The sequence below is a fragment of the Osmerus eperlanus genome, chromosome 9, assembly GCF_963692335.1.
Source record: "Osmerus eperlanus chromosome 9, fOsmEpe2.1, whole genome shotgun sequence".
In the NCBI taxonomy this organism is placed as follows: domain Eukaryota; kingdom Metazoa; phylum Chordata; class Actinopteri; order Osmeriformes; family Osmeridae; genus Osmerus; species Osmerus eperlanus.
Window position 1 is genome coordinate 8,992,968 of NC_085026.1, and position 13,339 is coordinate 9,006,306.

Genomic DNA, 13,339 nt, shown 5'->3' on the forward strand with positions numbered 1-13,339 from the left:
GATGCCAGTTTTTTTTAAACTGATGGTTGTGAGATCAAGGATAAAGGCGTAATGGAGAACAATGTGCAGGGCATGGAAGACAAACACCAAGCAGACCCACTGCATCACCCAGCACCCCCCGGCTCCTCTCCTCTGTCAACATTTGATCAGACAAATTGCAACACGGAGACCTTTACCACAGCTCGATGGGCGTGAGAGAAACAGACAGGGTTTGGAAGGCCGTCTCCGACGGCTGTTTTCACAGCAGCAGACGGCCAGACGCATGCTTCTCAGACAGGCTGGGTCAAAAGTCGCGAAAGATAAACATGTTAACCTTCCAAAAACCCCAGCGTTTCTTTTTTCTTTCTTTCTGAAAAGTCTGGACGTTTCTAAACAACAGAGGGATTCGATTTATCTGGCCATCGCTCTGGGGCTTTGTTATTGAGGGAGAAAGGATTCTGGCATCATTTAGATTCAGATTAAGGAAGAGTTACTGTAATTATGTGTTTTTTAAGCAGACACTTTTATGCAAAGTGTCCAACAAAGAGGGATTTGAACCTGTGAACTCTTGATTTTCAGTCAAATGCTTTATCACTGCAACCTACTGCCCTGATACGACTCAACTTGCTTCCCTCCTTTTAGAGTCTTGTAGAGCCTGTTAATTGTGTTTATTCTGTGTGCAATAGACATAACGAACCTTAACAAGCGATGGCTTCATACACTGTAAACAAGATTAGAGCAGTCCAAAACAGAGTTGGTGAGGTTGGTCCAGTCTCGCTAATGATGCTGAATAGTCCACGTTATTAGATTTGGACAGCTGGAAATAGGAATTGGAAATCAACTCTGGTCATGCACAAGCCTAATTGGGTGACGGCTCTCAACACAGGACATATACTCCACTGCATCACCCTACTGAGTCCATACCTGCAAACTTCTTGTAAGGATCGAAATCCCACTTGTGTGCTTTGGTTTTTGTCAAGCAAATATTTAATTAGGTGCCTAATTATACACAAGCCCACTTACACACACACACACACACACACACACTAGCATACACCTTCCTTCTTGGGTACGGCTTGCATGTTGACCTGTGCAGAATGGTTTGAAAGTACAGGTACATAAGTAAATTGTTTATTTACAGTGTACAACACTTTTACCATTCATCTCATCATACAGAAAGACACCCTTTATGGTGTTCATAACCCAAAGAACCCAAACTGTGAGTGGCTGGAATGCTTTTGCTTTCTCTTCAGGTTCTGGACTTGCTCAGGGGCCAGTCATGTGAAAGTTGAGCAAAGCACCTTGAAGCGTGTGATAAACACACGAGCCTGTAGACTGTCATGGATTCTTTCTCATCTGTACTGGAGAACTGTGCTGGCAGTCTAGGAGTCTGTATTGTGAATGGTTGACGGGAGGGTTCTAGGAAAGCTAAAAACATATTCTTACATAACTGTGGAACAAGGGTGAGCTTACTCTAATGTGAAAAAGTTGGGATGTTATCAACAGCCGATCGTGTTGTACTCTAAAGGGAATCATATTTACCACAACTCACTTCCCTGTGTGCTATATCTTTTGCTTGAGAATTATGACTATACCGGCAGGATTTACAAGTAGATATACAAAAGCAGATGACCTACACATGCAAATAATAAATGTGGGTGGTCATGTGGAATCACTTGGACACCCTACAGTATGGAAAGCAGTCACAAATCACATGCACACTCACACACGCATACACATTCACACACACACTGGCAGTCACCTACACTAATAATACTGGCTATGTTGTCCCCTTGATTCCTTCAACAAGAGACGTTTACCAAAAGTAACTGCAAATCATTTCTGCAAAGAGTTCTTCAAATACAATAACACACATGCTTCATGATCTGGACCAGACAAGGTTGAACAATTACATTCTTTTCAACAATCTGCCATAAAACACTCCTTTAACATCTATTTTTTTCTCTTACATTGTTTTCTTCTGTGCTGTTCCATAGACTCCGAGTGGAGAGGTCAGGGGATGGTGTGTCTACATCACCACAAGTGTGATTTGCTCTGTTTTGTGAAGATAGGTAGAAACGACTGAGCGTCGCTGCATAGTCAGGTCAGATCCCCTGTGTTGATGTCTGCTCCTGTAGATGGCGCTAACTTTCCTCCTAAAGTACTGCCCGGAAAAGACATACAGCACAGGGTTCAGGCCGCTGTTGAGGAACGCCAGGTACGTGGAGAACTGGTTGCCAATGTCCAGAGTGAGGTCCCACGCCTCTTCATCCAGGAGCCCCATGTCGCAAAGTGAATCCAGGAATGTGAAGAACTGGAAGGGAGCCCAACAGAGGAGGAAAAGGATGGTCACGGCATGCACTAGAACAGTGGCCTTCCTGTCAGCGGCGTCCGGCGTGTAAACACACTCCCTCCTCTTATTCAAGGTCCTGATTATGTTCAAGTTGCAAAAGACAATCACCAGAACAGGTAGAACAAAGCCCACCACGTTCAATAGGAGCTGTTGGGCCAGTTTCCAGGAATGGGCAGGGTAGTCCAGTTGGCAAGCCTTGAAGTCCTCAGTCTGACTCCACGGCACAACCTTCCTGTGAACTATGGTGGGCACGCCCATCAGAACTCCAAACACCCAGAGTCCCAGGCAGACCGCCTTGGCGTAGCGTGTCCTCCTCAGCCACCTGGCCTGCATGGTCTTCACCAGGGCCAAATAGCGGTCCACACTCACCATGGCCAGCATGTACATACTGGCGTAGAAGTTGACAACGACAGAGAGGTTGACGGCCTTGCAGAGAAAGGAGCCGAAAGGCCAGTTGTGCTCGAAGAGCATAGTCACACCCCAGAAGGGCAGGCTGGCCAAGAGGAGGAGGTCAGCCAGGGCTAGGTTCCCCAGATAGATCTCGGGCACAGTCCAGCGCCCTCTACTGAGCAGGAAGATCAACAACACAAAGGAGTTACCCAGGAATCCCAGCACACTCAGAATAAAAAGGTAGGGGGGAATGATGGCATAGATCAGTACCCATTCTGGAGTTAAGAAGGTCTCAGTGGTGGTGGGAGTGGGAAGAGCGCTGGAGTTCTCAAACAGGGTCTTGGCTGTGTGTACAAGCCCCAAAGGCTCCATGATCTATGAGGTGTCATTTGAAAAGCTTTAAGTAGTAGTAACAAGCATGGCAAAAAAATACATAATATGTAAAATATTATGTAATATAATAATAATAATATTTGTAATAAAACATACATAAATACACAATTTACATGTATAGCGATGATTCATTGAGAAATCAGAAACAGGCAGTTGGCAAAGACATAAACAAAGGCACAGATAATTGTTTCCACTGAAGAAGGAATTATATTTTTCTTCCAAAGGGTAATTTCTGCGTCATAGCACAAGCTACCAAATGAATACACAGGCCTGCCTAACAAGAATACAAGACAAGATCCTTTCTCAAGATTCGTGTACTCCATCTCAGAAACATCAGTTCCAAACAGTATCACCACGTCCCCTCTGGGACCAACAGTACTTGTCTATTCTATCCCTTTCTACACCTCTTCTTTTCTTCTTTGTGATCCCTGTCACATCACATCCTTATTTATCATCACAACTTCAGTCCACACAAATCTTACCTCAAGCTGGTGCGACAAAATCTGTTTGTGTCGAGCAGAAGATGCAGCTTGGCGTCCCACAACACAACAGAGCCTGCAGCGCTGTTGTTCTGGAGGCTTCAGTCTGGGGAGTGGGGACATCTCCACCACCACAGCGAAGAAATGTATATAGAAGAGCATTCCTCCACGCCTTGCCTTCGCAGACGTTTATGTGTCTAAACGTGTTAAAGAACACCAACTCACAGCTCCCTGTCGCTGATGTTCCAGTGGAATACTCGAGTAAAAGAAAAACATTTATTTTGTCACTGTAAATGTTTATTCTTGAATATACAAGATAAGTTATTTTATTTATGTCATAGGTTGGGCCAAATAGAGGATATCTGCACACAAATAACAGTACATCATAATGGTAAAGGTAAGAGCTTACATACAAGCATGTTTTAAAGGTCAGAAGCAAGTTATGATTTATTGAGGTTGAATTAAACGAAAAACAAATATCATTCAATAATGATGCACATAGATTTCAAAGCAAAACAATCGTTCACATGGTTTTATTAAGCAAAAGCCACGTACAAATAGCCTTATCAAATAATGGAGCCGTCGCAGTAATATGGGATCCCAGAATACCTAACCACACAGCCATTTCTGATATCATACCTTGGTGGAATCTGTGTATCTAGTGGTTGAGTTGACATTTGCCTTGTGGCTGGACCTCCTCCATGTCCCACCACACAGCATCTGTTTAAACACTGCCTTCGCATTCTGCCTGAAGTGTTTCCCAACGATCACATAGAGGAAAGGGTTCAGAGAGCTGTTGCTGTATCCGAGGTAAGTAGACAGCTGGGTGCTGATGTCTAGCACATGGGTCCACCCACAGCCAGAGATGAACTTGTAGTAGTGCAGGGTGTCCAACAAGATGACCACCTGGTAAGGTAGCCAGCAGAGGACAAAGACCCCAAGCACAATGAGAACCAGGTGGGCCGCCTTCCTCTCGGCCCACCTCTTTTCCCGCCCCCTCGGCCTGCTGGCTCTCCTCATCTCCTGGCTGTTCTGAAGGACCTTCAGGATGTGGAAGCTGCAAAAGGAAACCACAGGGACGGGGAGGAGGAACCCCAGCAGGTTGACCGTCAAGTTGTAGCGCAGCCTCCAGCCGTTGTGGGGGTACGCCATGTAACACCCCTCCACGCCCAGGTCAGGGAAGAATCGGACTGAGCGAAAAAGCAGGGCAGGGAGGCTCAGCAGAGCTCCCACCACCCACACTCCCAGGCACACAGCCCTGGCCCCACCCGGATTTCTGAGACAACACTGTCCCAACGGTCGGGCCAGCGCCAAGTACCGGTCCACACTGACCAGGGTGAGGAACAGCACACTGCAGTAGTAGTTCATCCCGATGATCAGGTTGACCAGCTGGCAGAGTGGCTCCCCAAAGGCCCAGTTGAAGCGCCTGACAACAGTGGCCACCCAGAAAGGCAGGCAAGCCACCATGAAGAGGTCTGCGGCAGCCAGGTTTCCCAGGTATATGTCAGCCACAGTGCTGGACCTCCGCTGGAGGCAAAAGACCAGCAGGACGAAAATGTTGCCGCTCACACCGAGAACACAGATCAAAGACATGTAGGCCGGCTGCATGGTGTAGACCCACTCCCAGGAGTCTGTGTGGTTGCACTCCCCTTCTGGAACATCGAAGACCTCCATGAGATGCTGCCTGTTCGAACTGAGGTCACCCTGAGAGTTGATTAGACTGAGAGAGGGTTGACTCTGTGTGTGTGTGTGTGTGTGGGTGCCCACGTGCTTTTCTAAATGAACATCCGGTAGCGTCACTAATTGTCACCGACGTGTAATGGATGAAAAAACCTCTTAAGTAAGTCAACAGAGTGAGAATAGTGTGCAGCGGCGTTTGTGTGTCGATGGATATTCAAAGAAAAACGAAGAATAATGGATTTTAATGGATGGCACGAGAGGACTGATGCTTTTATCATAGCACACAGACCATGTACGTGCTGTCGCCACTGGAGAGCCCCTCGGCTCATTTCATAAACTACTATACTTAGTAACAGATGGCCAATCTCTGCGATAACTGTATGCTTACTATAACACATGACCTTTGTAACTCCCCCATAAAGTTTCTCTTGTCTGCCAAGACCAAGTCTCCACTGTGGTGAAGTAACATTTCTTTTCGACAAGGGCTTCACTCTGGGTGTGGCTCTTGTTGTCTTTCTTACTCCCCCTGCTCTCTCCCTTTGTATTTACTCAAATGTCTGCCCCCTCAGTAAAAACAGGCTTCTAAAGTTGATTTCCTGTTTGGCAGGGCGAACTGTAGTTTTGGGGACAAGGAAAGGATACACAGACCACAGTCAGCTCTGACTACATGTCTAGCCTGTAAAACTGGGATTGGAAAGTGTTATACACACTAGCCAGACAAAGAACCACAAAAATACTGTGACACATTATCTAATTTAGCCATAGAAACGTCACAAACACTGGAAACACATCTGTCTCACATTAGAATGTCTCTAAAAAGACAATTCAGAGTCACATGCAGTAATGCACAGCTGTGATATACTATATAGACCAGCAGACTTTGTCAAACAATCGCTTATCATGCCTAGGTGTGTGAAGTCAGAGATCCCTTAATTACCGGTATACACATTTTGATTGCAATGTATTTTCATAACGAGTGAGATAGGGATCAAAGCCTTGTTTGCTCATCCCAGAATCCCTTTTATATAATAACCTGGCTCATGAGTAAGTGTGTTGTATTGATTTATATTAAAATCAAAATGAAATAAAATAAATCAAAATCAATGTACAAAGATTTCATGATTTCTGCAAATTGTATATAATAAAATAGTATGAGTGAGAGAGTCATGTGATCGAAAGGATGTTGCAAATTATCATAGCTTACAAAAGTATCTATTCTGAAGGTAACAGTTTGTGTCTCATTTAGGCTTGCAACTGACAGAAATATGAAGAGACTGATGGGTTAGCTGGAATCTTTAGAACAGATGCTCTACAGATGTTCTGTAGCTATCAGACAGTTTTTGTATATGTTGTGTCTGTGGCACACTCTCAGGCTCATGTCAGGGTTTTCAGAGTGGATGAAAGCTGTGACCGTGTGGACCCAGTAGCCATCTTCCTCTTCAGCGACATCTGCTCAAACATCTCCTTCACCTTCTTCCTGAAGTTCTTCCCCACGATGACGTAGAGGATGGGGTTCAGCACGCTGTTGAAGAAGGCCAGGTACGTGAAGATCTGGTTACAGATTTCCAGGATGGAGCTGAGCTCGCAGCCCTCCAGCACGTGATTCCGGACGAGCAGATCCAGGGCTGTGACCACGTGGAAGGGCACCCAGCAGAACAGGAAGGCCAGCAGCACCGTCAGAACCAGCAGAGTCGCCTTCCTCTCAGTGTTCTCGGCATTGAACCTCTGCATGGCCTGGCTCTTCAAAGCCTGGATGATCTGAATCGTGCAGTAGGAGATGATTGACACAGGGACTATGAACCCAAAGCCTACAAGCAGCAATTCAAACGCTAGCTCTGTATGCTTGGGGTACTCAAGGTAACACGCATTCACCCCCCACTCTGGGAAGTACTTGACAGCCCTGAAGATGAATGTTGGGGACGCCAGAAACAGGCCCAAACCCCAGACCAAAAAACAGCCCAGCTTAGCATAAAAGGGCCGACGCATTCTGCCATGGGACATAGTGTGGACCAGTGCCACGTAGCGGTCAGCGCTAACCAAAACCAGGAAGTAGATACTGCAGTAGGTGTTGATCTTGATGCCCAGGTTGACCAGGCGACACAGCAGTTTTCCAAAGGGCCAGTTGAAGTCGTTCGCCACATTGACGGCCCAGAAGGGCAGACAGGAGACCAGCAGGAGGTCAGCGGCTGCAAGATTGCTCAGGTAGATCTCAGCCACCGTGCAGGCCTTCTTGTGTAGGCAGAACACAAGCAAGACAAATACATTTCCCAGGATTCCCAGCACACTGATTGACAGGATGTAAGCGGGCTGCATGGTCCGGATCCATTCCCAACCTTCAGTGTAGGGGCAGTCACTAGTGTTGGTGTGGTTGACAGGAGTAAAGTCTGTAGTGTTGATGTCCATTGGCAGGCTGTAGGAATACAAATTTTGGGACTGTTACTATGCTGGCTTGGAATAAGATAATTTGATAAGAAATATTTGTGTTGGCTCATGGAGTTCTCATGGAGTGGCTCATAGATTAAAAGGATCTATTTTAGTGTAAACATTTTGCATACTTCTTAAATTGCACCATCCCTTTTTTTATTTTCTCTTGCATGCACTCTACAACTGTAGACAACTGTTAACCCTCTCATCAATGGTCAGGTGGCTGAGCGGTGAGGGAGTCGGGCTAGTAATCTGAAGGTTGCCAGTTCGATTCCCGGCCAAATGACGTTGTGTCCTTGGGCAAGGCACTTAACCCTACTTGCCTCGGGGAGAATGTCCCTGTACTTACTGTAAGTCGCTCTGGATAAGAGCGTCTGCTAAATGACTAAATGTAAAATGTAAATGGTTATCCCATCAGATAGTACTATTAGAAAAATGTTGAACTAGGCCAGTAGTCTTCAATCCTGGTCCTCAGGGCCCACTTTCCTGTATGTTTTAGATGTTTCCCTGCTTCACACCTGATTCAAATGAATGGATCGGGCTTCAGAGCTTGATAACAATCCATTCATCGTTCTACAGGACAGTGGGACCTGAGGTCCAGGGTTGAAGACCACTGAACTAGGGTAATACAACATTATTTTTTCCATGATGAAAACATTAAAAATTGCTGTTGCATCTGCACCTGGAATGTTTTTAATATATTCGAAATATATAATACCTAATTTTATGCATCGTAATACACAACAAAACGCAATCAGAAGGACATTGCAGAAAGTGATTTGATTGTGTGTCTGTTTAGCCTAACCCCAACCCTTACGTGCTGTCAAGCATGTGCTAATAGTTATAAGTCCATGTCGTTGGTAGAGTATCCTATCTGTCAGCTTTCCTGACTCACCCTCAGAAAGCTTGGTAAAAACCATCAAGTTGTAATTTACCTTATAAATGTTTGACATAAACTCAACAAGATAAAAATAAACAATACAAAAAAATGGGTAACCTCCAATTTGACAATTTTGTCAACAACAAAAAAACGACCACCTATTGTGACCGATGTACTGACTTTTGTGAAAAAATAAAATCGCAGCTACAAACCTTGAGGTGCTGAACAGTTTCACTGTTGTGTAGAAATCCAGATGTGCAAACAGCCTAATCCAGAGACTTCCTTTGCTGCTGTGTTTTCCACTCTGAGCCCGGCACAGACTCGCTCTCTTAAAGGAGGAGGAACCTGAGATCGATGTGATGTCACTCTCACAGTCCTGCACCTTCTTTATTTATTTTATCTTCTCTTCCAACTTGTGTAATCTTCTAAACTCCATTTGAACATTCCAGAATGAAAAATGAAAAAGTCTGAGATATGTATTTTTGTCTCAAAATATTTGATTACAAAAATCGAGTTATCATGCATCTGACTTTTCTACACTGTCAGTCTCCATCACTTTCCATCCTGCATTTGATGCCAATGAAGACAGATTGCTGTTGAAGACAGTGCCTGTACAGAATTAGACGTTGCAGTCTCAGGCAATGTAACCCTGACTCTTTCACCCATCACCTGTTTTGCAAATGATTGGATTTCCTGGACAGGATGCTGAGTGAAAGTGACCCTTCCTGTGTGGCTTCCATCCTGCCCTGTGGATTTCAGACTTGAGTTTATTAAAGTAAATAGTCTTTAAACACGTACAGGGGAATTACCGGTTTAACTAAAATTTCGGTAAATCTTCACAAAAATACTCTAACATGGTTTTAAAGGGTGGAGTTCATGTAAATGGAAGAGTTGTTCATTTATTTTTATTCAACATATCAAAGCCAATACTTAATCTATGTAATCACTGAACTGATTACATATTGAGGTAGTCTACATCTTGTGTTTAACCCTCACCACTGTATCTGTGTTGTTTACGTAATATATTATTCTAATTAGTGTCAGGGGAGGTCCCTGAGGTCTCTGTTACACACACAGAATGTGTGTTTACTGTCAGGCCTTTAGGGGTCCAACACAGCTAAAGTGCCGCCAGAGAAAGACAGAGGGATCATAAACTGGTTATAGCAGAAAAAACGTAAGTTTGCATCAATTTGAAACAGTAATTGGTAACAGCATGGCCTTAATTTGGTTAAAATCACTCAAAGGGTTGGTATAAACCTTTAATATCACTGTCATAATCTTAAGTATTGGTCAGCAATAAGTGCTTTTTGATGTGGATGCTGTTTTATGTTGCGTTATTGCTGTGCTTCATGTAAGATGACCATGAGTTAGTTTAAGATTGGAGTTACTGGAAGAGCATTAGTTTTTTTTGGTCAATAATCCTACTGCACTTAGTGCAAATGCACCCAGCAATTAGCCAGTACTGCTGGTACTGTTCCTAAATGCAAAGGAAGATCAGACACATAGGAAAAGTGGTTGTTGACCTCTTGTTGATACTTAAAGGAGAGCGCCATTTAGCTGCTGAATGGTGCTAACAGCATTGACTCCTAAAGCACTATGGATCGTGGCGCCACCTTATTCTTTTTTTGCCATCTTGTGACAGGACACACACTGCACAACCATATGCCTAACATGGAAGCCGGCCTCTCACCTTATGATCTAATAACAAATCTATGTCACTCCAGACTCCCTGGTCTGGACAGGGCAACAGTTTCCTCAATTTAACCATTCTTCTTTCTCTGAAAATGAGTTTATCGCAACAAATGGGGACACTGCATGCTCAGATGTCCCCTGAGATAGATGGTTCAGCAGGTGGTGTGGCAGGGTGTGAAGGTAGAAGTGATGGCCCAGTTACCCTCCAACGATGGTCCCATCTGGTGTCCAGAGCTGACCTTTCGTCTCTCATCTGAGCCACATCAAACCATCAGGAGTCAGAATGATCAACAACATAATCTCTCAGAAAAAAATCCCACATAATGTACCCCAACGGGACAGGTAGCTCTTTGTAAATGTTTACATTTGCAACTCAGTTAACATTATGCAATTCCTAAAGGGTTACGGGGTTACTCCATAGGCAAGATGAAAACTATTATCACTTTGCCCAGCGCTACACATGCTAAGCAGTCGAGTTCCTTTGGACAATGGCAAGTTCCTTTGTGAACAGAAGCTACTGAACTGAGAAATAAGCTTGAATAATACAACATTTCCAACAAGTCTGCTAAATATTAATATTTGGGAAATCACATCAGTATTATGAATAAGGTTGTATCAAAAAACAGGGCAATTGCATCAATGGTTATCATCAGTATTTTTCTTTTGTTATTCTTTCTACCAAGGACTCATAGATTTGCCTCTTGGTAGCTGTAATGAAATGCAAATATTTCTGTGAAATCATATGTTTATGATCTCTGAGTGACAGAGATAAGCCAGAAGCAGTCTCCAATAGGGTTTTTGTTCCATCCTTAATGTCCACAGGGAAACCCAATTCTCACACATTTTGTGATAGTGAGTTGTGACTAGTGTTGGGTTTGGCAAAGAATAAAGGAGAGGGTTACAATTAAGAGACGTTAAGAATTGTTTTGATTGCAATTTTTTACAACTAAATAGAATTGCAATTGTCAGATGTGGGGGGAATAAACTAATCAAGACCATGCTGCCCTACAGGTCTTGCAATTCATGAATGATAACAGTGAAGTTATCCATAGACTTTACACACAAGACTGAGTGTCTGACACATTTGATCACATGGGAGGAGAATCAGTTCGATCGGTGATTACCTAACGCCTCACAACAATGCTCAACTAATTAATCATATTAACCTTTTCATGTTCCTGTTAAATTTGCCTGAAAACGCCTAAACAGCATACCCAAAGTAAATTGGAAGCTGTTCTTGAACCATTTGGAGTACATGCATGTAAATGATCTCTTTTGAAAGCTGACACTCTGAAGTTATGTCCCCTGTTGTCAGGACCCCTGTCAGTCCTTCTAGTGTTGAGTAATAGAAGCTTGAACACAAGGAAAGTGAAAATTTCTATTTCCGCCTAGATTTTGTTTTGAAAACAGAGGCCTGAAGAGGCCTAGAGGTGGTAGGTATTATCTGGAAGACTAAATTGGACCACAGGTTGAAGCCTTACCCAATTCAAATCAAAAGTCAAACATAATACCACAATATATTCATATTTGACACATGTTTTTATAAGAGTACATCCAGGAATTTTCTAAAAGGGTCTTTTGGAGACTCCAAAATGACCCTTTGTAACCAAGGTCAAGGTCAAATAAAAAGGTATTATTTTTCATAATTGTTATCTCTGGCCCATCTCTGGTACTTAGAAATATCATATATAATAGCTAAATCCCTAATTAGTAATACTGAAACACAAAAACTGAAGCATGAACACATTGGAGTGCTTTATCTGATTCCAAGGATTGGCGCACAAAGAACACTGATTCTGTCAACCATATTGCGCAATCGACTGTTATTTTGAAGGCTCCACAGACGCATACAAATGAGGTATTGGCATTTTCAGCTAGCTGTCAGCTACAAGGCTAACGAGCTAATTTCAGAGCCAGTCGAAGCCAGTTCGAGAAATTTGTTTAGAACGAGTGTGGGGGGGGGGGGCGGGGGGGGGCAGGACGCACAGACCTAGTTGGCTTTAGAGGGCTGTCAACGGGGCATGGAAGCTCCTATTGGGTCGAACAAGGTGTCAATCAAAAGGGGAGGGTTCAACGGACATTTTGAGACCTTCATTTTGTAAATACTCCGTTGATAAATCGGAGAAAATAACACTTTTATGTGAACAAGTTGTTTCTTCCTTCGGCTAACTTGCATAATGAAACAAAGGATAATGGCTATTCATGAACGTAAAACATTGTATTTGGACGAATTACTTTACATGGTTAGATACTTTGAACCCTTGGGACTTACGCAGATCAAGTTTTGATGGCATGATTTGCACACCTGGACCTATTTGAACAACTTAGGGTGAGTACAACTTTTTTCTTTGGCATTGTTGAAGGAATGTTCACCGGAAAAAGACGTTGACTTTGCTTGCTATTGCGACTTGATCTTGAATTGGTTTATTTCAATGGAAGCACAAGAATCGTAGCTTTCCAACGATGTATAACATGTGTAGCGTCTAAAAAATATATTTTTTAGAATTTAGTGCGTCGTAACTGAGGAAGGGGGAGGCAGCATTTTTGTCTCGCGGGCGAAACAGGAGCGTAAACAGGTTAAAACCAACCCATGCACACATGTCTAGGATATCAAATAGACCCGGTCTTCCTACCTGCCAAGACAAACAAGATATCCATTACTTCTCTGTTTTCTTGAGACAGTCTTTTCAGAAGCTGGAGATTGCACTGGTTCTGTGTGTGAGAACCTCAGGCAACTTTGCGTCAGTCAATTCTTCACAGACTTGATTATTTTGTGGCAGGAAAAATAGCTCTCCAAAAGCCGCAGGGTATTGGAAAAGGGGGAATAGATATTAGTAATTATGTTTTCTTTTCCTGTTGATGACCATCTGTTTATGAGAACAATAGAGGAATCTAATGGTACATTTAACTTCCTAAGCAGGGATCTGTGTGTGTCTATGTATGGTATCTGTCTGTGATCATCTCGAGAACCTGGCATTGTATGAAGTTGAAATTCACTAAGACCATAGGACATAGGACAAGATGTTTGGATGAGGGGTTCCGGAGATATAAATATATATTTATTAAAGG

The 13,339-nt window shown here is 43.4% G+C and overlaps 3 protein-coding genes across 3 annotated transcripts; all 3 read right to left on the minus strand.

Moving 5' to 3' along the window:
- Positions 1-934: 934 nt before the first annotated feature.
- On the minus strand, positions 935-3,699 carry bdkrb1 (bradykinin receptor B1). The gene is made up of 2 exons (XM_062469682.1): positions 3,598-3,699; positions 935-3,097 (listed from the first exon to the last, which is right to left on the minus strand). The coding sequence occupies exon 2, from the start codon at positions 3,092-3,094 to the stop codon at positions 2,009-2,011; it is 1,086 nt and encodes a 361-aa protein (XP_062325666.1). The 5' UTR covers positions 3,095-3,097; positions 3,598-3,699; the 3' UTR covers positions 935-2,008.
- Positions 3,700-3,898: 199 nt separating this feature from the next.
- On the minus strand, positions 3,899-5,280 carry LOC134027057 (B2 bradykinin receptor-like). The gene has a single exon (XM_062470188.1). The coding sequence runs from the start codon at positions 5,266-5,268 to the stop codon at positions 4,228-4,230; it is 1,041 nt and encodes a 346-aa protein (XP_062326172.1). The 5' UTR covers positions 5,269-5,280; the 3' UTR covers positions 3,899-4,227.
- Positions 5,281-6,627: 1,347 nt separating this feature from the next.
- On the minus strand, positions 6,628-8,944 carry bdkrb2 (bradykinin receptor B2). Its single transcript, XM_062470189.1, has 2 exons — positions 8,791-8,944; positions 6,628-7,684 (listed from the first exon to the last, which is right to left on the minus strand). The coding sequence occupies exon 2, from the start codon at positions 7,675-7,677 to the stop codon at positions 6,649-6,651; it is 1,029 nt and encodes a 342-aa protein (XP_062326173.1). The 5' UTR covers positions 7,678-7,684; positions 8,791-8,944; the 3' UTR covers positions 6,628-6,648.
- Positions 8,945-13,339: the final 4,395 nt, after the last annotated feature.

Coding starts and splice junctions, on each gene's coding strand:
- bdkrb1 (XM_062469682.1), bottom strand. CDS start 3,094: ATGGAGCCTTTGGGGCTTGTACACACAGCCAAGACCCTGTTTGAGAAC.
- LOC134027057 (XM_062470188.1), bottom strand. CDS start 5,268: ATGGAGGTCTTCGATGTTCCAGAAGGGGAGTGCAACCACACAGACTCC.
- bdkrb2 (XM_062470189.1), bottom strand. CDS start 7,677: ATGGACATCAACACTACAGACTTTACTCCTGTCAACCACACCAACACT.